The 27,658-nt window shown below is 51.0% G+C and overlaps 1 protein-coding gene across 2 annotated transcripts; it reads right to left on the bottom strand.

The window, feature by feature from the left end:
* Window positions 1–878: 878 nt before the first annotated feature.
* Window positions 879–27,535, bottom strand: RAB7B (RAB7B, member RAS oncogene family). 2 transcript variants are annotated; one of them, XM_029935594.1, is made up of 7 exons: window positions 27,408–27,535; window positions 24,361–24,430; window positions 16,281–16,349; window positions 15,154–15,280; window positions 14,228–14,443; window positions 8,569–8,694; window positions 879–2,977 (listed from the first exon to the last, which is right to left on the bottom strand). In XM_029935594.1, the coding sequence occupies exons 3-7, from the start codon at window positions 16,331–16,333 to the stop codon at window positions 2,897–2,899; spliced, it is 603 nt and encodes a 200-aa protein (XP_029791454.1). In that variant the 5' UTR covers window positions 16,334–16,349; window positions 24,361–24,430; window positions 27,408–27,535; the 3' UTR covers window positions 879–2,896. The 2 variants fall into 2 exon arrangements, with proteins under 2 accessions (XP_029791454.1, XP_029791456.1); XM_029935596.1 differs by lacking the exon at window positions 24,361–24,430.
* Between the last annotated feature and the right edge of the window lie 123 nt (window positions 27,536–27,658).

The raw sequence follows: 27,658 nt of genomic DNA on the forward strand, positions 1-27,658 counted from the left end.
GCTGGGAGGTGCCTGTGGCAGGTGAGAGGACAGCAAGGGAGCCTCTGCTGAGTGTGAGCAAACAGTGGAGAAAAGTCACCTGTTTCACCGAATCCCCTTAGCAGGATAGCCCTCAGCTGGGCCCACCCCTGGCTTATTTGGTGATAAGATTTGGTTTCGTGTATGTTTTCCCAGGTCTGCCTGTGTGCCACCCAGCAGCTGTGGCCTGGTTCCTATTATTCATTAGCAGCCTGGGGCTGCCCCTTGGAGTAGGGATCAGAGTGGCCTGGCTCAGAGCAGGCTTGTTAATTGGGGCCCTCTTTTCCCTGAAGGGATGGAGATGAAGGGGTCCCTGCAGGTGCTGGCCATCCTCCACTCTGGGCTCCGGTGGCTTCTTCACTTAGCCCCGCGTCACCACCCCCGCACCTGCCCCTACTGGGTTAGCACCAAGGGCCAGTCTCAGAATCACGAGCGGGGCACTCTGCCCTCCCACGTGGAAGGTTCTGTCCTACTCCTGACTCTGGAGAAAACTCAAAATGCTCGATGTAGGCCTGTGGCGGGGTTGCCGTGCCGTCCTTGCAAAGACAGCACCTTGTATCTTCTCGCTGGTCGTGTGTGCAGGCCCCCGGGGCTCCATCTTTCCGGACGGCACTGGAAACACAGCTGCTTCCCTGGGGACAGGCTTCGCCGCGTGGCGTACCCGGCTCCCCTGAGGACCCTGGGCCTCTGTCACCGTCTTGAGTTCTCAATCAGTGTTGAACAAGGGCGGGGCATTTCATTTTGCACTGCTATGTAAGCTGCCCTGTTTCACTTTTTGTTGCCTTCCCTTGAATTTGCTCTATGGAAACATGTTGCTGCTTTTATTTTTTTAAAACTAAATAACAAAACACTAAAAAGGATAAAAAGAAAGAAGGACACATTTATTGTTTGTTGCACACATCTTGAAACAGCTCTCGTGTCCCTCGGTGCGGCAGACACAGGACACAAGTGCCCAAATGCCACACATCCCATCCAGGGTCCACGGACTCCCAGGAGAGCCTGTGAGGTGTAGGGTGCCGCTCCCAGGAAGGGCACAGAGACGGCGGCATGCTCCTAGCCCCTGCTCTGTGTCTGATCCACGCTGCTGCCCAGGACGAGCCCGTCCTTTCCCCACAGCTGGGTGGGGAGACGAGGCTCCCCAGACTTTCCTTCTGACCCCTCCCCCCATCTCCCAGGATTCCCTACCTCTGGGGGTATCTTCAGAGTCAGATGACATCAGAGGTCCTAGGCTTACATCCCTGCTTTGCTCAGAACTCAGGGCTGGATACTTCTGTGTAGACAGGAGACCTCCATGGGGGCCATGGATAGGACTTGGGAGCCTCTGAGTGGTCATCCTGTCCATCCCCTTCAGGCTGGGTCCTGCCTATTGAGGTTTCCAGGCCCCTCAATTCTAGTATTTGTCACTTATGTGGATTTCTTGCCTGAATCATTGATGTTACAGTTTTTGCCTATTTCCTACTAGGTGTAAGGAATGAGGATTCTCCTGCCCCATAAATCTCACGGGGCCGAACACGCCCCCAGCCTGAGAACAAGCTTTGAGGATCAGCACAGAGAGAAAAGCCCCTCTTCACCATCATGGAGAAGCCACGGGCCACTCAGTGTAGAAGGGAAGGAGCTCTGCTGCCCTCTGGTGGCCAGTCAGCAAAGCATCAAGGAGCCACTCGGGGCAGGGTCCCCTTTGCGTGCCTCAGGGACAGCAGCTTTGAGTCTTCAGGTGAATAAATGTCTCTTCACTGTTACTAGAACACAGCAAATTTGTCCTCACCTCAGGGCCTTGGCTCCCTATCTGTAGAATGCTCTTTGTCCTGATCTCTAGTGAAAGTCATCTTGGGCCAAATGACACCTCCTCAGGGAAGCCTCCCTGGACCACTTTGTCTGAAACAGCAGCAACCCCAGTCTCTGTCCCTTTCTGTCCCATTACCTTGGTTGTTTTGTCCAAACACTTATCTGCTATTTGAAAATATCTGTTTAAATTCTCCGCCTATCACTTCCCTCCCTTATCAGAATGCCGCGTCCAGGAGAGCAGGGTCCTTGTTTGTTTCATTTGTCACTGGACCTCAGTGCATTGTCTGTTGCAGATATTCAACAGTACTTGTTGAAGAAATAAATAGATGCATATCAACAAGAGCAACTGAAATTTAAGCAGAGCTTCTGGTCCTCACAACCATATACTCTGATGTCAGCAGGACACATAACACCCCCATTTGACAGATGAGCAAGCCGAGGCTCAGAGAGATTTAAAGGAGTTGTCCGAGCATCCAGCAGAGAGGACTGAGCCAGTCATTGGTGCCTTTTCCTGGGCTCCCTCAGTCCCGTACCCTGCAGGGGTGGGGTGCTGTTCCAGGCTTGACGGTGGCCATCGGGGGTTGAGGCAGGCCCTCGCTTTCCAGCGCTGGTAGCTGGGGTGACCCAAGCCACGCTCTGGTCCAAAACTGTGCTGCAGCTTTGCGGGTGCGTGGCGGTGGGGGTGAGGAAGGCCAGGCCACAGGAGGACACAGCAGGACTCCAGACACGGTGGCCCGTCTGTCTGCAGAGGTGTGCATTCTGGACAGGGCGTGTGTTTGGGGGGACAGGTGGCAGGAAGGCCAGAGCCAGCCCAGGAGCTGTGCCTCCTGCAGGCCCAGGATTGGGCTGTGATGTTCTAGGTTCCATCGGGGCCTCCGAGGGCCCCCGAGGGCCCAGCCCTGTCCTCACTGCACTCAGCCCGAGGCAGGGGCTGCACTCTGAGCTGGGCCCAGCACGGATGTGAGGGCATCAAGGGCTCTGGCCACAGAGCCTAGGCTGCCTGGCTGGGCTTGGGCAGAAGGCGGGGGAGGGGAGGAGGATGCCCAGGCCCTGGGCAGGCTTTGTCTGGGCATCAGAGTGGGAGTCTGGAAGGTCAGCAGCATCTGCTCCTGGACTGGTCTTCCGGGGAGAGCTTGATGGAGTCAGTGAGGTAATTCTCTAAGATGCTTCGATACTGGGGAAGGAAGAGAAGGCAGAGTTCACATCCAGAGAGGCAAAGAGACCCACCTGCCTTCTGCTTCTTACTGGTCGATGGTGGTGGGGCTTTTTTTGCCCCTCCCTCCCATCTCCCGCCACTGCATTGTTAGGAAACTAACGGTGGAGGTGGGGGTGGGGCCCTGGCCTTCTCCACCCTCTTCTTTCCTCACCTCCTCCAGCTTCTTCCCAGGAGCCCAGAGCAGTTGGGTGGTCCAACTCTCCTGACCTCCAACAAGGTCCCATAACTTTCCATTCTCCAGAGGAACAACTCAGGTGACATCTGACCTCAGGCAGAGATGATGATGATCTCCTCCTTATTTCTGCTGGAAACCTCTCTGCACCAACACCCCCACACCCAACCCTCTTTTGCCATGTCCACCTCCCAGCCTCCCCCCACGGCCACCCCTGGCTCCTGAGAAGCCCGGTCAATTCTCTGTCCTTCCCACGGCCTCCGTACCCCCCAAACTAGACCCAGGCTTTCCACTGGGCCTATTTGTCTCTATGCTACCTTTCCAAACGCTTGTGTCCCAACGAAGCAGGCCACTTCTCTCCCAGGACCCATACCTCTTGGCTCAGGTGAGGGCAGGGGGCCCATCCTGCAGGAGGTGACTGCTAGGGCTCAAGGGTCTCTTCTTAAAGGGACCCCATCTCTTTATTCTGCCCGGCTCTCACCAATCACTGGGCTGGGCATCCGTGCTCCCCCGTAGCTGGTATTGTGTGCGTGAGTGGCTCTTACCCAGCAGCGCCCATCACCACTGGGGAGTGTCACATCCCTGTCCCAGGAGATGGTATCAGGCCTCAGCCGCTGCACCCTGATGATGGTGGCTCCCGAGGCACAGGGGATGGTCCCCTGATGCCCCACGACTGAGGGATCATCTAGCCTCACGCGCAGAGCTCACGGGGCTGGGCCTGGGACCGAGCCCTTTTCCGTGTAGCTTGTTTCCTGAAAGCCCCTGTTTCTCGGCCCTCCCAGGTCAGGTCTCAGGGCCTTAGTCGGCTGGGTGATGAGCCTTGAGCATCCCTCAGCAAATTATTATTATTATTTTTAATGCTTATTTATTTTTGAGAGAGACAGAGCATAAGCAGGGGAGGGGCAGAGAGAGAGGTGAGACACAGAGTCCTATGCAGGCTCCGGGCTCTGAGCTGTCAGCACAGAGCCCGACTCAGGGCTTGAAATCACAAACCGTGAGATCATGACCTGAGCCGAAGTCGGCCGCTTAACTGACTGAGCCACCCAGGCGCACCCCGTCTGCAGATCGTTTAGAGTTATTGGAATTTATCTATATTTATTTTAACAGGAAGGATTAGTGTGGGGGTTGGGGGGGCCATGTATGCTTTCCAAATGAAGGTGTATCTCTCTGGAGATGTCCGCACACCCCAGATTGATCTCCCCCTCTGCTGGGGGGGGGATCCTAGCCCACTGCTCACAGACCTGACCCAGGGTGCCCCGGGGCTTCCCCGGCTCTCACCCTGACAGAGCGGAGTCCACCCAGGGTGCCTGAGAAGAGAGAATGGGGCCAAGGGGCTCCCTGTCCCCAGCACCTCCCCGGCCTGGTGTGTGGGCTCCAGCCTCTGCAGCCCTGGGCACGTCCCGTCCTCCGCCTGGACCCCGCCGCGGTGTCGGGGCCCTCTCACTCCCCGGAGCTGATGCGGTGAAAATCCCGATATTTCTGCATCTCCCAGGAAGGGACCAGGGAGGGCAGAACATCATGGCCTAAGCCCCTTTTACCCTGGTCCATCTCCCCTCGCAAGGCAGATTTGGGAAGCATTCTCTCACTGTTGGTACTTTGCGGGTCCCTCCGTCACCGTTCAAGCCAGAGGCCATGACCGGGATCAGCAACTGCCTTGCTGCATCTTTGGAACCTGGGGGCAGGGCCCGTTGGTTCATCACCCCTGAGTGTGCCCCTACCCACGTCTACCCGAGTCCCGGGGGCGGGGGGCCGGGAGCCCCTTGTGAATAGAAGCCTGTGCCGTTGTCCACACTGCCAGCTTTAAAGAGAGAGGGTGTGAGCAGGGGAGGAGCAGAGAGAGAGGGCAAGAGAGCATTGGAAGCAGGCTCCCTGCTGTCAGCACAGAGCCCACCGTGGGGCTCTAACCCAGCAACCCTGAAACCGTGACCTGAGCTGAAACCAAGAGTCCTATGCTCTTAACCATCTGAGCCACCGAGGCGACCCCAGCAACCTTTTATCGAACGCTCTCTCTGTCCTGGGAGTTGTTTCACTTGGTCTCTGCAACAACCCCATTAGGAAGAGATTATTCATCCTTTAGAGAGAGGGAAGTTGGTGGTTTAGGGAGGCCGCATGACTTGCTTTAGGACACACAGTGAGTCACAGGGGGAGCTAGGAATTACAGTCAGATCTACCGGGCTTCAGACCCCCAGGTGTCTCACCCCAGCCTGGGGCTTCCCACCCCTGCCACCTCTCACGTCTGCCTCAAACACCCCAGTACCCATGAGTCCGCCACCCCCTGGGGAGGAGGGGAGAGGCCCTTGTCGGAAATGTCTTTGAAAACTCATTTGACCTTACAATACAGGTGTGAAAACCCCAGTTTCACTTTAAAAATGCACCCGAGTTTTACATTCTATGCTCTAGTCATAATGTTTGTTTTGTCTTGACGTGAAACTATTTCTCCTCCAAATTTCCAAGGAAAAGACACACCATGTGAGGCTTCAAGGTGCCAGGTGAGCCCCTGTGTGCCTCGGGCCCAGCAGCTTGGTCTGGACACTACGGGCCTGCTGCCTGAAGGCCAAGCACTTGGTTGGGGGGGCGTCTCTAGACCTTTGTGATCATTTGCAGCTACGTGGATGGAGCTAGAGGGTTGACCTCATGGGCTTCATCGCTCCCCCCCCCCCCTGCCCCGCACACTTGAGTCCCTGAATGACACGTTTCCCCCTCTGACAGATGGACCGCGGTTGAGTCCTCACATGAGCCCTGTGGATTGGCGCCTGGGCCTCTGGCCATGCTCTCCTCTCTGTCCTTCTCCTGTGCTGCCCCTCCCCCATCCTCCCATGGCCACCTGCAAACTGTGCGTTGTCTTTCAATACCCTAGTAACAGGCCACTTCTCTGGGGAGCATCCTTGCCCACCCTCACCACCAGCCACCCCTTAGTCATCTCTATGCCCTGACTTTGCCCCCTCTGTGGCACTTACCTCTACGACAACCTGTTCACGAATGTCTTACTCCTCTACCTGACCTTGGAGCCACTGAGGTCTCTATCCCCAGCCCTAGCCTGACAACTCAGGAAATGTTTACAGGACTGTATTATTTCCATCTTACAGATGAGGAAACGGAGGCTCAAGAGGAGTCATATGTCATGCTCAGGGATCCACTCAAAAACACCAGGGCAGGATTCAAATGCAGGTCAGTTTGAATGTGGATACCATGTTGTGACTCCTAGACTCCTCATCAGTGAATTCCCCCCATCAACACAACGGGCTGACCTAGGGCTGCTCAGCCGTTCTTTTTCCAAGTAGGATATTAAACAACAACAGGGGTGCCTGGGGGGCTCAGTCTGTTGAGCATCTGACACTTGGTTTCAGCTCAGGTCATGATCTCATGGTTCACGAGTTCAAGCCCCGCATTGGGCTCTGCACTGGCGGCCGGCACAGTGCCTGCTCTGTCTCCCTCTCTCTGCCCTTTCCCTGTGCTCTCAAACACTCTCTAAAAATAAATGAATAAATACTAAAAAAAATAAAACAACAACAACAACCAACCAAACAAGTTTCATAAAGTAGATATAGCACAAAAGATGTAACTTTAAGAATAAAGGACAAGCCAATCGGCAGACGAATGGATAAAGAAGATGTGGTACGTATATACGATGGAGTAGTGCTCGGCAATCAAAATGAATAAAATCTTGCCATTGGCAGCTACGTGGATGGAGCTAGAGGGTATCATGCTAAGCAAAATTAGTTGGAGAAAGACAAATATCATATGACTTCACTCATACGAGGACCTTAAGATACAAAACAGATGAACATAAGGGAAGGGAAGCAAAAATATTATAAAAACAAAGAGGGAGACAAAGCATGGAGATTCTTAAATACAGAGAACAAACTGAGGGTTGCTGGAGGGGGGCAGGGGGAGGGGCTAAGTGGGTGATGGGCGTTAAGAAGGACCCTTGTTGGATGGGCACTGGGGGTTACATGTAGGGGAGGAACCACTGAGTTCTACTCCTGAAGTCATTATTCCACTACATGCAAACTAACTTGGATGTAAATTTAAAAAGAACAAATATATTTAAAAAAAAAGAACCAAGGGCACTCCTTCAGAAAGGACAGATGCTGACACACAGACACTGGCTGTGGGCTGATGGAGTCTCCCTGTGACTAAGCATTTGGCAATCACTGTACTGGGTTTGTGGAGGATCCTTTATCGTATTTCAACATACAAGGTCAAACGGCATTCTTCAGCTTTCCAGGGGAATGGCAAGGGCAGGCGCATCTGTGGTTTAAGGGCCGACGTTACAGACTGTATCATAAAGCCATACTTCTTGGTCGTGTGCTACAGACAGACACCCTCTGCTTCCTCTTAACACGAGGCAGGGAGGGCTGGGGGGCTGGGAGGGGAAGCATAAGAGTATAGCTTGTGTCGGGCCCAAGCCTGAGGTCAAGGCTTCTCCCTGGGCAGCCGCTTGGGGAGGCGGGCGACCACAGATGGGGCCACAGAGCACTTCTGTCCAGGGCAGCTGGCAGCACAGGTCCAGGCCGCCCATCACCGGCAATGACAGCAGGCCCGCCCACATAGGGAAAACCCCCGTCCATCCTCCTTTCTTCAATTCAAAATCATTGCTGTGATGAGCTTTCCCCCTCTGCTAAGAAGCCTACCGTGATTAAATATGGCAGAAAGATGAGACAAACTGAATCTTCCCTGTGCTAATCCCTCGGACTCCATATTGGAAGGGGACGAAAACCCTGTTACTGCTTCCAGGCTGTCTTCCCTGATCTTCCCCCACGTCCCCCTCTCCCATCCCTCATAGTTGGGCTGCATGCCCCCCCTTCTGGGGCCCCCTCACCAAATCCTTTGAACCATGCACCTGTACTGTAACCACACGTAGGCCTACCAGACTCCCCTCCAGAGAGCCAGGGGCCCTTAGCCGTGCACACTGCCGGGCACAGAGGACACGCTCCACATGGGCCACAGTGGTCCATCTGTGTGATCGCAGGATGTTGGCAACTCCTGCAGCTGTGATCTTCCATCTGGACAAATGCTTGGCACTGTGGGGCTGTTATCTCGCCAGTTGGGATTGATCTAGACCATCAGTTCCCAGCACCCCCCCCTGCATTATTATGTCTAGGGAGGAGGTACAGAACCGTATATTTTAGAGGCTCCACAGTGATCACCAGCCAGACTGAGGAACCACTAAGTATATAATCTAAGGTAGGTTTTTCCCAGAATTCTGTGTTTCCAGAAGCAGAGGGCTGCGGAATCCTTTTGGCAACTAATCGAGATGACACACCGTCCCGTCCTATCTTCGTCCCTACCTGTGCCCAGTGTTCTTCTCTGGAAGCCCCCGAGTTTCCCATCCTCAGGGGGCAGCCTGGCACATGATGCCACCAGAGCCACTCACCCTGCACAGAGCCCGGCTGGCCAGCATCTCGAAGGCTTGAACCACGTTGATGTCATTCTTGGCACTGACTTCAAAGTAGGGAATATCTTTCTCTTTACACCAGCCCTGGGCTACCTCCTGGGACACCTGGATGAGGGGAAGAAAGGATCGCGGTATCACCATGGCCACCGTGGTCGTGCTGCCCACACTCATTACCCCGTCGTATCTCACCATCCCCACTGCTGCTCCCATTTGTTGAGAATCATCCATGTCTCTGAAATTTCACATGAGTTATTTCTTTTTTTAACTGATTTTTTTACATTTGTTTATTTTTGAGACAGAGAGAAATGGAGCTCAAGTTGGGGAGGGGCAGAGAGACAAAGAGACACAGAATCCGAAGCAGGCTCCAGGCTCTGAGCTGTGAGCACAGAGCTGGATGTGGGGCTCAAACCCACAAACGTGAGATCATGACCTGAGATGAAGTCGGACGTTTAATCGACCCAGGTGCCCGTCACATGCGTTACTTCTTAACATAAATCTATGAGGTGGCTATTTTGAGCTCTGTTTTCCAAATGAGGAAACTGAGGACTGGAGAACATAAATGTGCTCAGCATGGGTGGGGGTGAGCAGGATTTGAACACAGGCTTGGCAGAACTAGTGCCCACTGAACTATATACTGAGTTCCTAAGGCTCCTTCTTCAGTCCCTTTAAAAGACAAACATGACGGACACTAGCTCGGGTGGAGGGCCTCCTTTGCCTGAGCTGGCTGACCCAGGCCCGCACCCAGGAGGTCTGCTGCTGAGCAGACGCAGGTCCTTGCTAACCCTCCTTCCCCAGGGTAGAGTCCTGGGAACAGTTAATAAGCCACGACTATGAGGCAGATACTGTGTTAGATGCATTGTCATACTAACTCATTCAATCCTCCCAGTGACCCTGTGAGATGGGTCTTATTAGCTCATTTTCTAGATCAGAATACAGAGGCTCAGGGAGGTTCAGAGATGTGCCTCGGATCGCACAGCTGGGAAAGACAGAGCTGGAATGCAGTCCAGCTCAGAGGTCCCGTGGCATTGGAACTGCCCTCTGCAGGGCACTGCATGAGAACAGTGCCCTTCCTGCCTCTCCCGCCAGACCATTGGTTCCCGGAGCTCAGGCTCACAGTCACCTCCACTCCTGGCCTGGCAGTGGGGGCCACTCAGTACAGGTAGAACGGGCACATCTCTGCTCGAATGCAGATGGCTGATCAGAGTTTGAGCGTGTTGGTTTGGAAAATGCCGGAGAGCCCTGGGAGTTACTTCCAAAGACAATTGGAACCGTTGAGTTTAATGCCTAATGAAATATTTCAGGGAGGAGGAAAGGGCCGTGTATCGAACATTGGCTGTGCTTGGTGCTTTATAGCCATGATTTCATTTTGCTTAAGGGAGCCAGGGTTTTTACCATGAAGATGAACATTCTGCCCTTCTCCCAGAAGCCAGCACAGCCCGGGGAAATCAGAGAATGCCTCCTTCCGGCAGGCTCTAGAGATGACTATCTCATTGGGATTAAAGGAAGCTTCACTGTCCCCCATTTCCTGGCCTCAGGAGTGGCGGCAGCACCAGGGACTCACGGTGGCCTCCCATTGAACCTCTGCTGACACCAGCATTGCCTGGCATTGGGAGGCTTGCCATGTGAGACCCGAGGGTACAGCCAGAGGTCAACTAAGCAGTCTGCCCTTTGGGGGACTAGCTGACCCCCGTGCCCAGATTCTGGGGAAACCCCAGGCCTTTTGATCTTGGCCTCTGATCTCCAAGACCTTCCTGTCTTTAGGAGGAGGGGCCCAGAATTGGCCAGGACTGCTCCCTTCCATGGACCACAGATGCCCAAGGCCCGGTGAACAGACAAGAAGGCTCACATCTCAGGAACATTCTGAACTCCTTGGAGGAAGGGTCAAGGGTAGCTGGTGATTTGTATGGTCCTCACCAGTAACCCACAAATAAATAAGCACTAGAAATTAACACGTTGTACCTTGAAGGGACCTTAGAAATGCAAAGGGCTTCCTATCTCTTAAAGTCCTTACGTGTGTGGACTGGACTCAGGCTTCTCCCGGTGCCTTCCCCTTGCCCACTCCCCACCCTTACCAGGTGATGGGCATTTTACTGGGCACATCACTGATGTTCAGGGGTTGCAGTAAAAACTGTAGTCAAGTGAAAGAAGGTTAAAGGACTCTGCTTCTCGAGGATGTAAGGAGATCTTTTATACTTGATGGCATGAGAAGCAGAAGCCAGGATTAGTGCCGAAGGTCACCCAGCAACAGACCTGGGGGGACCAGGCTGTGACCAGCCACTGATCTTGGCTCCATTCTCTCCCACCGGACAGTGACCGGGCCTGTCTGGTGCCTGGTTGTGACAGATGTTTTATCTCATTTGCCCCCTGATCTTTCTCTGTTGGGTTTATATGGAGTGATTAAATACGGGCCTCAAAATGTCAGTTGAGATTATGTTGCAAATTAACATTCTTGTTGTATGTCCCTTCTCCCCTCCCGAACTCAACCCCAGTAAGCGGGCCTGGGAAGAAAGCCACCCAGACAGTGCTATTCACTATTTGCTTCCAGTTCTTGTTACAATTTCGTGATTGTTTCAATCATCCTGTCCTTTATTTATTTACAGAATAACAGCTCTTTATAATTTAGGCTCTGACTGTGGAAATAAACTCAGGGTGCAGTACCGGAGGCTTGGGAAATAGGAAATTTTTGAAAGCTTTTCTTCTGTTAATTTTGCTTTGGGCTGACAATATATACTATTAACATTTTACTTCTCCTGTTATCATTTTGTTTGTTCATCAGGGGCCAAATGTTTGACAAAACTAGCTCAATTTGCATACTTTTATTTATGATGCCTTATCATCTCCAATGTTTTTAAACGATCAATTGTATAAATATTAAAATTCATGTGTCAAGTACATATTAAATAAACCACTACCAAAAATAACAGAGAAGGTTGTCAGAAAATATAACCCCGTGTTATGAATCAGTGATCAGTCAGAAACGGCCTACCTGAATATCGAGCAAAGAATTCGCATCCTAGTGAATAAATTCCATGTCACATAGGTGCTTGCAGAACTGTTTTCTCTAGCAAACTAATATTTTTTTCACTATTACCTTCTGTAGAAGGAACAGGGATTTTAAAAAATCGAAGTCAACAATTTCTTTAAAATCCCTCTGGGGAGATATCTCTTTTTTATTGTGGGCCAGTCTATGTAAACATAAGATTTGCCACGTCAACCATGTTTAAGTGCCCAGTTTATTGGCATTAAGGACATTCCCATTGTGTCGCCATCCTCATCCAACTCCAGAACTGTTTCCTCATCCCAAATCTAGCAGTAGACTTTTCAACATTTATTTCCTTTTTATTAAGTGAGAAAAACTCCCGTGTTTTCTCAGCTCATCCCTTGGAGAAAATAAGAGGGAAGATAATAACGGTTTCTGTTTATTAAGTTTGCCGAATGCTTCATAGCCATCCTTCCCTTCAGTCCCCAGGCAACCTCACGGAATCGCGTCTGGTCTGTTTCACAGGTGAGGACGCTGGAGCTGGCCAAGGGCACGCAGCAAGCATGGACGTGAAGGCGCTCCTTCAGGTAGCTCTCTTGTATGCACTCACCCCTGTGCAAGGGAGCGCCCAGAGCACGCCTCCCAGCCGGCCCTCTCTGTGCCCCAAACCCTCTGCTAAGCGGGGGCAAAACAAGGACATTGGAGGGCAGTGGTGTCCCAGCGCCCCCTCCTCTCACTCACGGTTCCTCCTGTCTACTTCCCTGCCCGCATCTCGTTGTTGCTTAGGGCTTCCGCACCTCCGCTGACGCCTACTCTGCAGTGCCCTTCCCGGGGCTGCCCTGTGGAGGGACAAACTGCCCTGGCTCCCCTCCTCCAGGGTCCTCTCTCACCTCCCTGTCCTGGCTGAGCCCTGGCTTTTCCTGGAGTCTCTGGTCCCTCTGTCGCCCTTACCCATGGGAAGTATGTCTATACCCTGCTCACCACAGACCCCAGAGATGGGGATGGCTTGCCTGGGGCCCCACTGCTGCTTTCTGATCTCTCTTCTTCCTCTCTCTCTGCAGAGCAAAGCTCCTCCCCTGAGGCTGGGATGGACCCCTCCAGCCTTCCAGTCGTCACAGGCTCCTTCCGTCCTGCTTGTTTCTGTGCTCACCCTGTCGTCTCCACCTCCCACTGAAGCCTCCCCATTCCTGCCCCTCCGACAGAACGCATCTTCTCTCCACTTCAGCCTCTTCTGCCCAGGGCCTGACCCCAGGACCTCCGTCAAGCAGCAAATCTGGTCTCGCATTCCATGACATAGTTCTCCTCCTTCTCAACCTGCTCCTGCCCGCACTCCTCCAGCCCTGCCCTGCCACCTGGACACTCCAGCGAGCTGCTGCTCCTCCAAACCTTCCCTTGGCTCTCCTCTTCCCTGGTGGCTTGTCGGTGCCCCCACACTGCTCCTCTTCAGCTACTCTAGTCTGGAAAAACCTCAGTCCCAGGCCCCTCGTTCCTGGCTCCCACTCCATACATGGCTGCTGGAGAAAAGCAAGCCAGACACCAGCTCCCACGCCTGGTCTCCTTCTTCAGCGGAGCCCCTAGATCCACCCATCCATCCCTGTCTTTGTCCTTTTTTGCTCTCCAGAGTAATTGGGAGAGCTTCACCATGGTTTTTGAGACTTCTACTTGGTCCCCTTCCTCCTCCTGTTCAATAGAAGATGGTGCCCCTGACTTCACTGAGAAAAAGTCAGAATCTCCTTCGTTCCTCCCTCCCTCCCTCCCTCCCTCCCTCCCTTCCTTGCTTCCTTCCTTCCTTCCTTCCTTTCTTCCTTCCAAATGATGCCTCAGTTCTATCACTTTTATCTATTTGAACCACTGTGAAACCATAGTTCAAATATGATGGCTCAATTCCTCATTTTTTTCTCTATTGGAAACACTAAGACAATCTTGTTCAAATGGTTCTTTTTGAGGTCATTTAAGCTTTGTTTGGCACAAGAGCATCTTTTATGAATTAAGTCCCCCTCGATTGTTTTCTCATTAGTAGGCAATGAGGCAAGAGCTCTAATCAATGCTACTGCATAGAAAACACCTACACGAGTGAGGTGGGTCCCTGTAGCCATGGGCCCCCGCTGCCATTGCTTAGTCAGATAATCCAATGTATGCTTATGGTAAGAAAAACATATATTACTACTTTCCCAGAAAATTTACAGATTCAAGAATTTATAACTGCGATCCTCTACCTGACCCTGGACAGAAATACTGCTCTACAGGTTAATTAAAATTCCACCTGCCTACCTCTGATGCCTTAATTCTTCCACTCCCTGTCTCTAGACAAAATCGCATTCATTGCTCAGCTCACATTATGCTATTTCTTGCCTTAACCCATGCTGTTTCTTCATCCGGGAACCCACCTCCCCTAGGAAGCGCTTTCTCTATTCTAAGTTTTTGTAGATGCCTTTTCCCTGTGGTTGCCAAATATCCAAGGTACATCTCTATCATTTTGTTTACCATAATGTATCATAAGCATCTTTTAAAGTGTCTGTATCTACTATGAGAGCGCCATGTTCTTAAAGTAAGGACTGTGTCTGATTCAGCTCTGTATGTGTGGGACCTACCACAGTGCCTGGCATAGAGTAGGTGCTCACGTCATGTTTGGCGAATGAATGAAAGTAGGAACGGTACCTGGCGGTCTGCGAGATCAATCTTGTTTCCCAGCACCACCATGGGGTAGGACGCCTCCATCGGAATAGTTTTGGCCAGGACATCACCCCGCCAGGTGTCCAGGGCTTCAAAGGACTCTAGGTCAGTGACATCGAAAGCCAGGATGCAGCCATCAGAGCCTTTGTAGAATGTGGACACCATGGAGCGAAACCTCTCCTGTCCACCTGTGTCCCAGATCTGGAGGGGAAGAGCAGCCGCCCCAAAGGGCTGTGATGAGTGCCTGGAGGTAGGTCCCACTGGGTCCCATGATGTCAAAGTTTCCTTTTCTGGGTCAGACAGACAGCCCTGGCGCAGGGCTCGTGGTCCTTTCACATACGGACAGCTCAGCCCTGTTGCCCATGTACACGACAGTACCTTTGCACTGTCATTTAGCGTCCCAAGAACACTTTCACACCTGAGCTCTCACTTTCCCCCTGGGCCATCAGGACAGACACAGTTATTCTCATCTGATAGATTTGGACCCTGGGAGTAATTTGCTCAAGGTCATTTACCAAGTTTTCGAGTGAACCTGAGACTAAGAGTGGGGCTTCCCAACTTCTAGATTAGTCCTTTTTTCCCTCCCCCATCCCAGATCGGGACCAGCATTTTTTTCCCCTTAAAAGACCACATAGTAAGTATTTTAGGCTTTGTCTATTGCAACTACTCAACTCTGACTTTGTAGTGCAAAAACAGTCATAGACCATAAGTAAACAGATGGGCATGGCTGTGTCTAATAAAACTTTATTTACAAAAACAGGTGGTAGACCACATCTGGGCCATGAATTGAAGTTTGCTTATCTCTGCTCTAGACTCCTGAAGCTCCTGGTGTACTGCTGTGTGAGTGACTGTCTAGGGAATGTGGGGTGATTTCAGGGACGCGCGCTGAAGAGGGAGATGGAACAGCTCACCTGTAGCTTCAAAGTTGTGTCATCCAGTATGATAATCTTGGAGAGGATGCTGGCCCCCAGTGTGGTCTGGTAGTCCTCATAAAACGTCTTGTGCACATACTGGTGGAGAAGGGAGGTCTTTCCTACACTGAAGAAAAAACCCCAGACACATGTGAACAACACACACACACACACACACACACACACACACACACACACAAACACATCCATACTGTTCTCAGAGTCTTGCCACGCCCCTCTCGCTGCCATCTCTCTGAGATTCTGAATTTCTAATCTTTGTAGTTAAAGGACCACATGAGTAGCAAGGGAGTAGGGAATGGACTCTAGAAGTAGGGAACAGTCCAGGGTGCCTGGTAGCTCAATTGGTTAAGCATTCGACTTTGGCTGCCTCCATCAACCCTCATGCAGTGACATTAGATCTTTCTTCCTTAAGTGCTGGGCAGTAGGACTGGACTTTCGAAATATTCAGGAACCACTAAAGTAGATAATAAAGGTTTCCACAAATAGGATTTAACTGTGGCTATACATATACCACTCCTTCCTTCCTTCTCATTTTCTTCTCATTACCATTACTATCCAGTGATAGTACTATCCCTTCCTTTGGCAGATCATCAGGTCATGATTTCATGGGTCATGGGTTTGAGTCCCATGTTGGGCTCTGTGCTGACAGCTCAGAGCCTGGAGCCTGCTTCACATTCTGTGTCTCCCTCTCTCTCTACCCTTCCCCCACTCATGCTCTGCTTCTTTCTCTCTCGTGTCTCTCTCTGTCTCTCTATCAAAAATAAATAAGCATTAGAAGTAGGGGAACAGTCCAAATGAGTAGAGGGGTTTGCAGATAGCTGAGTGTCCCATGGGTCAGGTCTTTCCTGTATTTGACAGAGGTGCAAGGCTGGATGAATGTTAAGTGGCTTGTCTAATTCACACAGCTAGTTGCTGTGGAGTTATGGCATATTTAGGACCAGAGACCAGGTAGCCTGGCTCCCAGCCCCATTTGCCCATCTCCCTCCCTGGAGCAACTCTGAATCAGAGAGAGATCCATGGCTGGTGGGAAATATTCAGGAGGTCTCACTGCCCTTGAGTAGGAGGCTGCTTCCCAACCCCCATACTCTGAGCTGATCTTGGCTTACCCCAGGGCTCCGATGATGATGAGCTTCAGGTCCACCTTCTTCCGGGGATTCATGGAGGGGCTTCAGAGCCTGTAGGGAAACAGAAGTCATCTGCATGCCTACTAGAGTCCCATGTGGCCATTGTCCCTGAGGCTGGCCTCTACTTTCCCTTCCTTGATGCACAGATCACTGCTCTGGGCCCAGGACTCAGGTGGGGCTGTTCTCCAAGATAGATGGGTGATCAGCAATCCTTACACCCTCCTTCAACTTCCCCTGGGGGTCTCTCCAAGGCTGGAGGTGTGGTGGCCCCACAGGACAGATGCATGTCTCACCCTTTAGCATTACCAACCGTGTTCTTGGAGGCAGCCTGGAGCACCAAGAAGCCGGGATGGGGTTGAGCAGAGGCCTTGAGGATAGTCAAACCGGCAGCCAGGGGTGGAAGGCAGTGCGGGAAGAGGAGATGGGGGCAGGACAAGGGGCCCATTGTCTGGACTGCCCGAGAGGCTTCTGATGGGAGAGCGCCCCTCCCCCAGCCCGAGGTGTGGCTGCAATCACAGAATCAAAAGGCTCTTCTCTAATGCAGCTGGTGGGGGTATAATTGGTACATGTTTCTGGAAAGCTGCTTGGCAGCAAGTATTGAGAGCCTTAAAAACGTCCCTGCCCTCCACTTCTAGGAATTTGTCCTAGGGAAATCATTTGAAATGCGGGCAAAGATTCTTGTTCAAGAATGTTCTTCACAGGATTGTTTATAAACATCCCATAACAAAGAAGTGGTTAAATAAATCATGGCACACAATGAACTATTAACATGGAGTTTTTGAGAATATTCTACTAGTGTGGGAAAATGCTTATGCCATACGGTCTAAAATAAGACAGAAGACGCTAAACTGTATATATAATACCACCCCAAATATGAAAATGAGTCCCTACTTGCATAGAAAAAGGCCTAGAAAGAAATATACAACAAATTGAAGGGGCTAATTCTGCGTGGTAGGGAAATTATACAATTTAACATTGTATAAGCACTCTGTGCTTTTTAGTATGCTCCATTTTTTTTTTTGCTGTGTAAAAGCACTCTGTGCTTTTTAGTATATTCCTTTTTTTTTAATAACAAACATACCAAACAGGTATTATTCCTATAAGAAACAATGCATGTTTCTTTCCTAAAGAAAAAAACACATATATGTGCATGTGTGCATTTTACATATCCATGTATATATTTATTATTAAAAATTTTTTGATGTTTATTTATTCACTTTTGATGAGAGAGAGGGAGAGAGAGAGAACAAGTGCAGGAGGAGGAAAGAGAGGGAGAGACACAGAATCCAAAGAAGGCTCCAGGCTCTGAGCTGTCAGCACAGTGCCCGACGTGGGGCTCGAACCCACAAACTGTAAGATCGTGACCTGGACCAAAATTGAATGCTTAATAGACTGAGCCACCCATGCGCCCCAAATTATTATTATTTTTAACAAGCTAAGGCAAAACTGTTGCAAGGGATTGTGCCTAACTGGCTCTTTGGATCCACCCTTTCATGCACACATATGTGTTTACAATTCCCAACTCCTGGGTGCTCCAGACTTGGATGCAGCAGGTAGGCATACTGAGCAAACCTTGATCTGACTGCCTGGCTGAGGTGTCAAAAGTCTGAGGTGTCAGCATGAGTTTCCTTAGGGACCTGGAAAAAGCTCAAAACCAGAGTTCTGAGGCCTTGGTTCTAATTCTTTCACTTTGCCACTGTGTGATGTTGGGCCATTTACTTCCCCTCTCTGAGTCTTGGTTTCCTAATTAGAGGATGAGCAAGTTGGGCCCCAAAGACTCAAGGTCCCTTCTGTCTGAAAAATACTTTGTCGACTGGAGCTGGAACCCACTGGCCACAAGAGCCTTGCCCAGGGGTCCCTAGCCCCCGGGGGGACATAGGACTGCTGGTGCCCCTCTGCGAGCCACGTCGTGGCCCCAGGGTGACTTGAGGCTCTGCTCAGAGCTGCCTGTCCCAGGAGCCAGCGTTAGTATCACTGGGCCTTCTGCATAGCCCAGGAGGGTGGGTTGGCATGATGGGCAACATGGGTCATCCATGACGGTCCTTCAAAACATACCGATATGGCCACTGCATTGCAAAGCCCTGCACTAGACACAAGGAGGAGCACGGAGATGGAGTGAAAAGGAAATCACACTAAGGAGTCATCATGGGAGAAATCACAGGGCTGAGTGATTACACCAGGGAGAAAGTGTAAAGCATCTCAACGGAGGCACAGAAAAAGTGCTGGGGGAATTCAGGGTGGGGAGAGAAGCCAGCAGTCCAACTGGGCCCTGAAGAGATGAGATGTGGTTGTCAGAGGCGCGGGGCATGGTGCTATTTCAAAGGGAGTGGATGAAGGAATCAAAACCCTGAGAACTGGTGAATGGAGAAGGTGGATGGTTTGGAAGGGTGAGGCAAAGGGTATAGAGATAAGAAAGCAGGGAGAAGAAGTAAGGTTTAAGATGGGTCATGGAGGTCAGACCAACGACTCATTCATTAAGCAACCATTCTCTATGCTCCAGACAGGCAGAGGAAGATAATTCAAAGTATTAGCCAGGGCCGGCATCTTGTCATGGGTGTTACTGCCCAGAGGGAAACCAGCCAATGGAGAAGTGGCTCAGAAGCATCAGTTACTGCTCAGAAGGGGAGTGGGAGCCATGGTGAGCTCTTCCCTAACGGCTTTGGCACAAGATTCCAACTTAGCTTCAAAAGCCAATGCAGTGCCTTAGAAAGGGAGTCAGGACCCAATGGAGGCAGGGACCAGTGGGGAAGGAACTAGCACTGGTAGAGCACCTGCAGGGGCTGCTCTGTGTCTCCTGAGAGCTTAGGGACCCCTCCCAGTAGCCCTGTGAGATGAGTACTTGAGACTCAGAGACGCCAAGTCATTCATATCTCATCCAAGGCCAGGCAGGGAGTACGAGCATGAGTCAGCATTTGCACTGAAGGCCAGAGAAGGCTCCTCTGTGCCATGTTGCCTCCTGACCTCTTGAGTTTGAATCCACAGAATCGGTGTGCATAGGATCTGGGGTGCTGGGCTCTGGTTTGGTGACCCCCAACAAAACTCTAGCAGAGTTGGAGGAGATGGAGAGAAAGGCAGCCAGAGTGGTAAGAGGTACACAGGAGCGGAGGGAACAGGTCTGTGGAACAAGAGCTGTTTTGTGAGGATTGACCACGAGGGTCCAGACTTGGCGAGCTTAGTTGGAGGGGAATGTGCTCACGCACTGGGCACAAGCCACCATTCTGGAATCATATCTATGCTCACGCTATAATCTAACATGTTTTCTGCCTGGCACGGTCTAGAGGACTTGGTGATTATGCAAACAGAAATATGCAGATCACTGTGAGGTTAAATGAATGAATATATTATTATAAGATGTTTAACACATATAGTACATTATTATATTTACTGGCCAAAATTAAAGGCTCAAGAGATATTAGCTCTTTTGGGGGCACTTGGGTGGTTCAGTTGGTTGGGTATCCGACTTTGGTTCAGATCATGGTCTTGCAGTTTGTGAGTTCGAGTCCCACATCGAGCTCACTGCCGTCAGCCCAGAGCCAGCTTCAAATTCTCTGTCCCTTTCTCTCTGCCCCTCCCCAATTTGCACTCTCTCAAAAATAAATAAAACATCAAAAAAGAAATGTTATCTCTTTTATGACTATTATTAGCACAAAAACAAGCCTGCTGGACAATCAGTCTCTATTTTACCACTGAAGAATCTGGTGTCTACAGGCGTTAAATAGTTACTCTCCAAAAACACAGCCTCCAAGTGGGAGGACCTGGATTAGGAGCTGGGATTGGAATCCAGGCCTAATTCCAGAGGCCACCCTCTTACCTGCTCATTCTACTGTCTCTGCCATAAAACTAGGATGAAGATCACACACCTGCCACTTGGTGCCCCTGTCAGAGAGGCTCAGGGGCTGGGTGGTGTGGGCATGACATGGACAGCGCAGCCAACATGCTTATGAAGGAGAACTAGGGGTGAGGGCAGGGGAGGTAGAGAGTGTGTGCATACAACAGAGGATCAATATCCCCTACCTGGGAAGCTCTCTGCAGATAATCAAAGGTAATAGACAACATAAAAGTGGGCAAGGAATATGAATAAGTAACCAAGAAGTCTTAGGAATGAAAACTCATAAGGTTTGAAAAGATACTCAACCTTGCTAATTTTTAGAGACATAGAAAATTTAAAAATCCCATTTCCTTTTACCTGCCAGAGAGCGGCAAAAATTAAAAAGACTGATGGTGAAATTTAGTGTTGGCAAATGTATAGGGGAAACACTATTGTATATTGTTGAGAGGCTATGAATAGCACAGCCTTTTGCAGAAGGAAAGTTGACACGCATGTACCACAGATTCTAATTTTAGGAACCTTTCCTGCAGAACGCATCTCTGCTCAGACATACGTTTGTACAAAGACGATTGTTGGAGAACATTGCTGTGACCCAAATGTCCATTAATAAGAGAATCTTTATGTAAATGATGATCCATTCAGATTCTGGAATACTAGGCGGGTTTAAAGAGTGTAATGAGAGCCTGGAAGGCTCAGTTGGTTAAGTATCCAACTTTTGATATCAGCTCAAGTCATGATCTCACGGTTTGTGAGCTCAAACCTTGCATCAGGCTCCGTGCTGACTGTGTGGAGCCTGCTCCGGATTCTCTCTCCCTCCCTCTCTCTCTTAGCCCCTCCTCCACTTGCTCTCCTTCTCTCCCAAACTAAATAAATAAACATGAAAAAATTAAGAAAAATAAGAGTGAAGTAATGAAGTAGAATAAAATGATAATAATTTAAATAAATAAAAAAGAACATCCCCAAACATTTTTGTATAGTATGATCTCAAGTGTGTAAAAACAAACAACAACCTTGCCTTTGTGACTGTATATTTAATATTCTGTTTGTGCTTGTCCTGCATACACAAAAAGTTGTGGAAAGATGTACGCTAAATGATTAATAGGAGGTAGGGAAAGGTAGAAATAGGAGCTATTGTTTTACTTTATATATGTCTTGTGTTAAAAATTTGTTACACAAGGCTTAGTTGTTATTGTAATTAAACAATATCAAATGTATTTAAAGAAACTTAGTTCCTTTATTTTTTAATGTTTTTTTATTTTTGAGAGAGAGAGAGAGCAAGTTTAGGGGGGGTGGGAGGCAGAGAGAGAGGGAGACACAGAATCTGAAGCAGGTTCCAGGCTCTGAGCTGCCAGCACAGAGACTGATGCGGGGCTTGAACTTGTTAACCACGAGATCATGATCTGAGCCAAATTTGGACACTTAATCAACTGAGTCACCCAGGCACCCCAGAGTTTCTTTAAAAAGAGCACATGGGCAGATGGCAGCCCAAAGTCATGTGAGTGTGACTTCCTGACAAATTACATTTGTGTCTGGGGCAGGAGGGGGAGGTCATCTGGTCTGAGGGAGTGATCATGACTTTTGGAGTCACCGTTCTACCTCCATACATTTGTGACCTTGGGTGAGTTGCTTCATCTTGGTGAGTCTGATCCTCGTGGATAAAGGGGACATCGCTCGCGGCTGTGGCCTATTCTGCAGGGCGGCATGTGTCATTTCTTATAACACAATATAGACTCCCCGAATCGGGGAAGACCCAGATAAATGGTTACTAATTGCATGGGGGCGGGCAGAGATCTGATGTGTAGCACCTGCCACTTTCTGTGGGGTGCATACTCGCATGATCCTAAGCTACCAGTGTGGGCCGTCCAGCATGCCATAGGAGGGACCTCAAGATCATCTCCTCCAATCCCCACCCAGTGCCTGAGCCATCTCAACCAAACTCATGGAAAGATCAGCCAGGTCTGCTCCCATAAAGCCTCTTCCCTACACTAGGGGTGGATTTCTCCTGCGTCCACAGAGAAGAGGCAATATTCCTCTGCCGCACACCAGCCCTTCTGAGGTTAAAGTCTTCTCTTTGGGTTTTTCTTGAATCTTTCTTCTCCAGATCGTTGTGACTCACCTTGGCCTTGACTCTGAGCTCTGTTTACCCCATGCCACCCTACTCCCCTTTCCCTGGATGTGCCCTTCAAGCACGTTGCTGCTGCAGATCCCCTACCCCATTCTCAGAAGGGGAAGGATTTGCTGAGGCTGCTACTTAAAATAGCCTGGTCCTTGGGTCCCAGGGTAACTTGCCGCCACAAGGGAGTGACCAGAACTGGGTCACTGGCGAGGGGAGGCAGCTTGCGGTAGTCACTGGGTGGGCTCACCAAGGAGGCATGTGTAGGTTTCAGATGGTGGCTGAAGTCCCCTCTCATGTCCTCTGGGCTCTGCCTGTGGCTGGACTTTGGCCATAGCTGTCACTTTAAGCTTCTCTCCGCCCACTTAGCTACCTCGATGCTTACACCAGGGAATCCTCTTAGAGGCCAGGCTGAGTCATCACCCTCTACTGTTAAATAACAGTGAAAAGCAGGCTTGGAACACAGGGCCCTGCCTTCAGCCAGCCCAGGTCCACCCAGACCAGGATCTGCAGGCGATTCAGTTCCCACTGCATGTGACTAACTTTTCTCCCTTGTTGCCTGGCGGTCCTTCGAAGCCTGGAACCCTGGTCCTGCCCACCTGCCAGAGGTACAGTGCAGCTCAGTCCCTGGGAGAGGAAACCCAGGCTGATGCCCCCTGGCGCACACATGTGCGCATGGACACACACGCTCACACCGCCCTAGGGCTTGGGGACCAGTCTTACACGAACTCTTGGACTTGCTCCGCTCTCACCATCCTACTTCCCTTCTCTCCCTACCCCACTGGCCCCAGGGACCACCTTCTGCCTTGCTGGTGAGGTGAGGTGTCAGTTCTGCTGACAAGCAAGAAGGACAAGGGAGACCAGGGAGGGGAAGATGCAAATTCTGAGGCAGGCAGTCTCCCCACTTCTCTCCTACGACCCCACTTTCAGTTCCTCTCCTCCCTGCCACCACGTCTTGGAAAACGACAAATGCATCCATCTTAAAATAATGGGATTTACAGTCGTGGGAATAGTTTGTCTTTGAAAATAAAGTATCTACTGAGCACAAAGCTTTATTGCCCTCTGGGAAAGCTCACGACTCTGCCTTGCTCTCTTAAATCCTAGCAGGTCTAGACCTGCTCCCCTCCAGGCCGTGTGTCCAAGGCTCTGGTTTCAGGAGGCTCAGCGTATTCTTTAAGTTCTTTGGAAGCATTAGTCTTGTCTCCCCATGTAGACTATCAGTGCCCAGAGGACAAGAAACTACCTCCCGCCTCTCTATCTCTCCATAAAGCCTGACCCATGCTGGGAATGTTGAATTTTCAATAAACATTCATTCATTCATCTTCCTCTATCCATCCACCTATCCATTCATCCACCTGTCTATCCATCCATGTACCCATCCATCCATCTGTCCATCTGTCCATCCACCCAGCACGTGTGCTATATGCCTACATCCGCACTGCGTAGGTCTTAAGATACAGATGAGTTACTATTTCCATGGGACTTGTGTGGTGGGGCATTGATCGACAAGCTTGAAGAAATTATTTTTATAAATGCATACTGCCTAGCAATTCTAGGACCCACTGCAGTTTACAAAATGCCATCATAGTCCGATGGATCCCTGAGTCAAGAACAACCAGTTAGTGGCAAGCTGAGACTAGACCCCAGATCTGTCCAACTCTGCTGATTGGCTTGCCTCGCCTTGCAGAGCTGTGCCAGGAGACATATTTATGATTTAAGACAAAAGGATCCTTTCCTACTCTAGGAGTTCCTCCTTCCCCAGTGATACCCTTCGGCCAATGGGCTCAACCCAAGGAGGTGCCCTGTCGATGTGGCAAGGCAACCTCGGGTGCTAGCTGGCCCTCCTCTGCTGAGCCAGGACCCTGGGCCCCAGCGGCCCTGGCTGGGCCTGACGGGGAAGTCCCTTCCACCTGGCTCGCTGCCCTGCCCTGGGAGTTTCCCTAGTGGGCAGTGGGAGGTGGGGGTTGTGGGGGTTTGGGTTGGATCTAAGCCCGGCAGCTGCCAGATCTAAGCCTCACCCCTGCATTCCTTGCCTCCATTCCCCACCGCCCTCCCCAAACCCGAGTGCCTCTAGGGCTTGCTGGGACAGAAGAACTGAGAAAAATTTCCAAGGCACTTACTTAGAGCTGTGGCTTAGCACCCAGGCTCCGCAGGCAGGTGGGGGGTTCTCTCTCCAAGTCTGGGGGTCTCCTTAGAGCAAAGATGTCAGCCGGTTTAGAGAAAAAAGGCTCTGGGGCAGAAGAGCGTGTTGAGACCAAACTCCTTCCGTCTGTGTCTGTTTTCCTCCTCTCCTTCTCATGCACAGACTTGGGAAAGTTGCAAAAGAGGCAGGGCCAGGGTGAGCTCAGCAGTGTGGGTGGAGGGGGTGGGGTTGAATGGGAAGCTTGGCTTCAGAGCTCCCTGGGTTAGGCATCCCCATGAGAGCTGGGTCCACTGGGGAGCTGGTGCCGGGGAGAATGAGGAATGAAGGCTTGAGGTGTGGAAGTGTGTGGGTCAGAAGCTGCAAGGCGACACGCAGGTTTGGGGGCACCACTCAGAGCCTCTGGCTGGTTTTGGGGACTTCTGCTTGGGCATCCAGAGGCCACCCAGTATAGGGAAGCTGTTGTTTGTTGAAGCATTAGACTCACATGTGCATTAGGTTCCGTCCCACCACCAGCCCGGAGGGGAGACGGTCTGGTTCTCATGCCTTGTTCTGACTCTAATACCATTTACACACCTGCATCATAGCACATTGCCACCACTACCACCACCACTACCACCACCACCACCACCACCACACACACACACACACACACACACACACATACACACACACACACACACACACAACCAGTCTTGTGAGATGGGAGACAAGCCCTGGCATCTCCCTGTCCTCTCGGATGAAAGCATGTGGCTCGGTCTGAAGTTCTTAAGAGAGGACGGTGATTTTCGGTATTGTTAGCACGAGGCTAAGTTTCATAGTCCTTTGAGGTGCCTGGACCCGTGCCCTGACTCAACAATGGTTGGCAGGTAAAAGGGGAATAAAGTGAGTTCTTTTTCTTTTTTGGAAATAAAGTGAGTTCAGATGAACCCAAATGAAACGGGCTACCAGATCCCAAGGGCTCCCCTTCCGGCTTGTGATTCATCCGATGCAGCGCTCACCCCCACATTCCATCTGAGATGGGCCTTTTTCTCCGTGGTGGGCCACTCGCTTAACGATCTTCACGGTCAGCAAGTGCTTCCTCGTGCTTGAATCTCTGGTGCTGCCTCATTGCTACTGTCCATGTCTGGTCAGTGGGACTATACATCCCTCAAAGGCAAAGCGAGTAACCTTGAACCCCACCCTTGGTCACACGCAGTGCCTGGTAAGGTGTCAGTAATGAGCGGGCAGTGAGACCAAAGCCCCAGCTGCAGCCCCTCCCCCTTCCCCTGCTCTGGTTTGCGCAGCCGCACGAGGGGGCGGTGTGTCTGCTAGGTGCGCCCTTGGCCTGGATGTGCCAAGCTGGGCTGTTTTCCCACAATATCGACTTCTCTTACTTGGGAAAGGGTGCATCAACCCCCTCAGATAGTCATGGCTTAGGACCCCAATTTGTTTTTCAGTTGTTGCCCTTTAGAATCTGATCCCCTTCCATATTCTTCTACTTTTCTGAGACCAGGTTTTATTTTATTATTTTTTTTAAATGTTCATTTATTTATTTTGAGGGAGGGAGAGAGAGAGAGAGAGAAGAAGAATACCAAGCAGGCTCTGTGCTGTCAGTGAGATCATGAGATCATTACCTGAGCTGAAATCAAGAGTTAGATGCTTAACTGAATGAGCCACCCAGGTGCCCCTGAGACCAGGTTTTAAATGAAAGTGTGTGTGTGTGTGTGTGTGTGTGTGTGTGTGTGTGTGAGAGAGAGAGAGAGAGAGAGAGAAAGAGAGAGAGAGAGAGAGAGAGAGAGAGAAGGAGAGAGGGATGGAGAGGAAGGAAGAGAGAAGGAGGGAGAGGGAAGGAGCGGGGAACGGAATGACAAAGCCCTGCAGAGCTGTGGAGCTGACTTGAGCCCCCTGCAGAGAACATGTTGGCCACCAGCCAGGGGTCTGGCCCTGAGGGCACTCTTGGGGAAGGGAAGGGAACTCCCCTCACCCAGTCCTCACAGCCTCTGTACGCGGAGCTGAGACTTAAAGTTTTAGGGGATGTTTGCGGAACTATCCTTAACACCTTTGAAAGCCACCTTCAGCCTTTAGTTTCCATTTCCTCTGTCCAAATGGATCAAAGGTCAGCAACTTCCCTTCTCTTCCTCTGACACATGCTTCAGTGGAAAATGGCAGCCAGCCTCTCCCTTGCGGGGGAGGCCGTGATTCTGCATTCGCTGAATTTCCTTCCCTTTTCCCTCTTGCATGCATTCGTCCAATAATCTGAGTATGTCCCACCCTTTGGGGGACACAAGATGACACACACATTGATCAGTGAAATAAGACAGCGTGCAAATAACGAGTAAGAAATGCAGCTACAGGGCTGTGGGGATTTAGAAGATTTGAGGGAGGAAAAGGAGGGATTGGAAAGGAGGGAATTTGAATTGGAGCCTGAAGGATGCGCAGGAGACAAACGTGCAGATTGTGATAAGCAGAGGAGGGGTCAAGTTCAATATGAGAAGTGGTCTGGGCACCTGAGCTGACCTAGATGGGGGAAGAGGTCCTGACTCCCTGCTGGGCAGAAGAAAGAGTGATCAAAAGAGGCTCCAAGCCAGGGCTGACCATCCACGGGGCTGAGATTTCAATCTGGTTTTTCATGGTTCTGTGTCCACCATCTCTTCACTGCAAACTCTACTGGTCTTGTCCATGCTTCCATCCCCAGACAATGGCAGTAGTGCCTGGCACACGCTCGGTGCTTGGCCCTGGCCCCCATCACTCCACTCAGCCCAGCCCCTCATCATGAGCAATCCTGGTGACGGCTCAGGCCGTTTTCCTGGTCTCAAATCCAGGAGCGCTACCACCAGCGGCCAGGGTGCCTGCAAGCAGGGCATAGGCGGAGAAGCAGCCAGCACCAGGACTGGTGGAGGGGCTGGTGGATTCGCAGAGGCCCTGGCCCAGCAGCCTCCTGGAGAGGCCAGGAGCACACATGGGAAGTGCAGGGACTCTGCCCACGGGCAAGACTCCGACAGACAGACAGGAGAAAGAAGAAGGCGGCAGACAGTTCCCACTCACCTGCTGCCCACCACCTTGTCATGGGGCCATTCTGAGCTGTCCCTGGCGCACACACGGCCTTGCCGGAGAGGTCCTGGGGAGCCTGGCAGCAGCTGTGCTGGCTGCAAACCTGTAGTCAGCTCGGGAAGTCACCTCCTTGAATTTATTTCCCTTCTCTCTCTTCCTCACTTCCCTTTTCTCTCTCTTGCTTCCTTTGAACTGAACTTAACATGTTAAGCTTCAAACTCAGGAATTTTTAAAAAATCTCCCCT

Source organism: Suricata suricatta, chromosome 3 (genome assembly GCF_006229205.1).
Source record: "Suricata suricatta isolate VVHF042 chromosome 3, meerkat_22Aug2017_6uvM2_HiC, whole genome shotgun sequence".
Taxonomy (NCBI): domain Eukaryota; kingdom Metazoa; phylum Chordata; class Mammalia; order Carnivora; family Herpestidae; genus Suricata; species Suricata suricatta.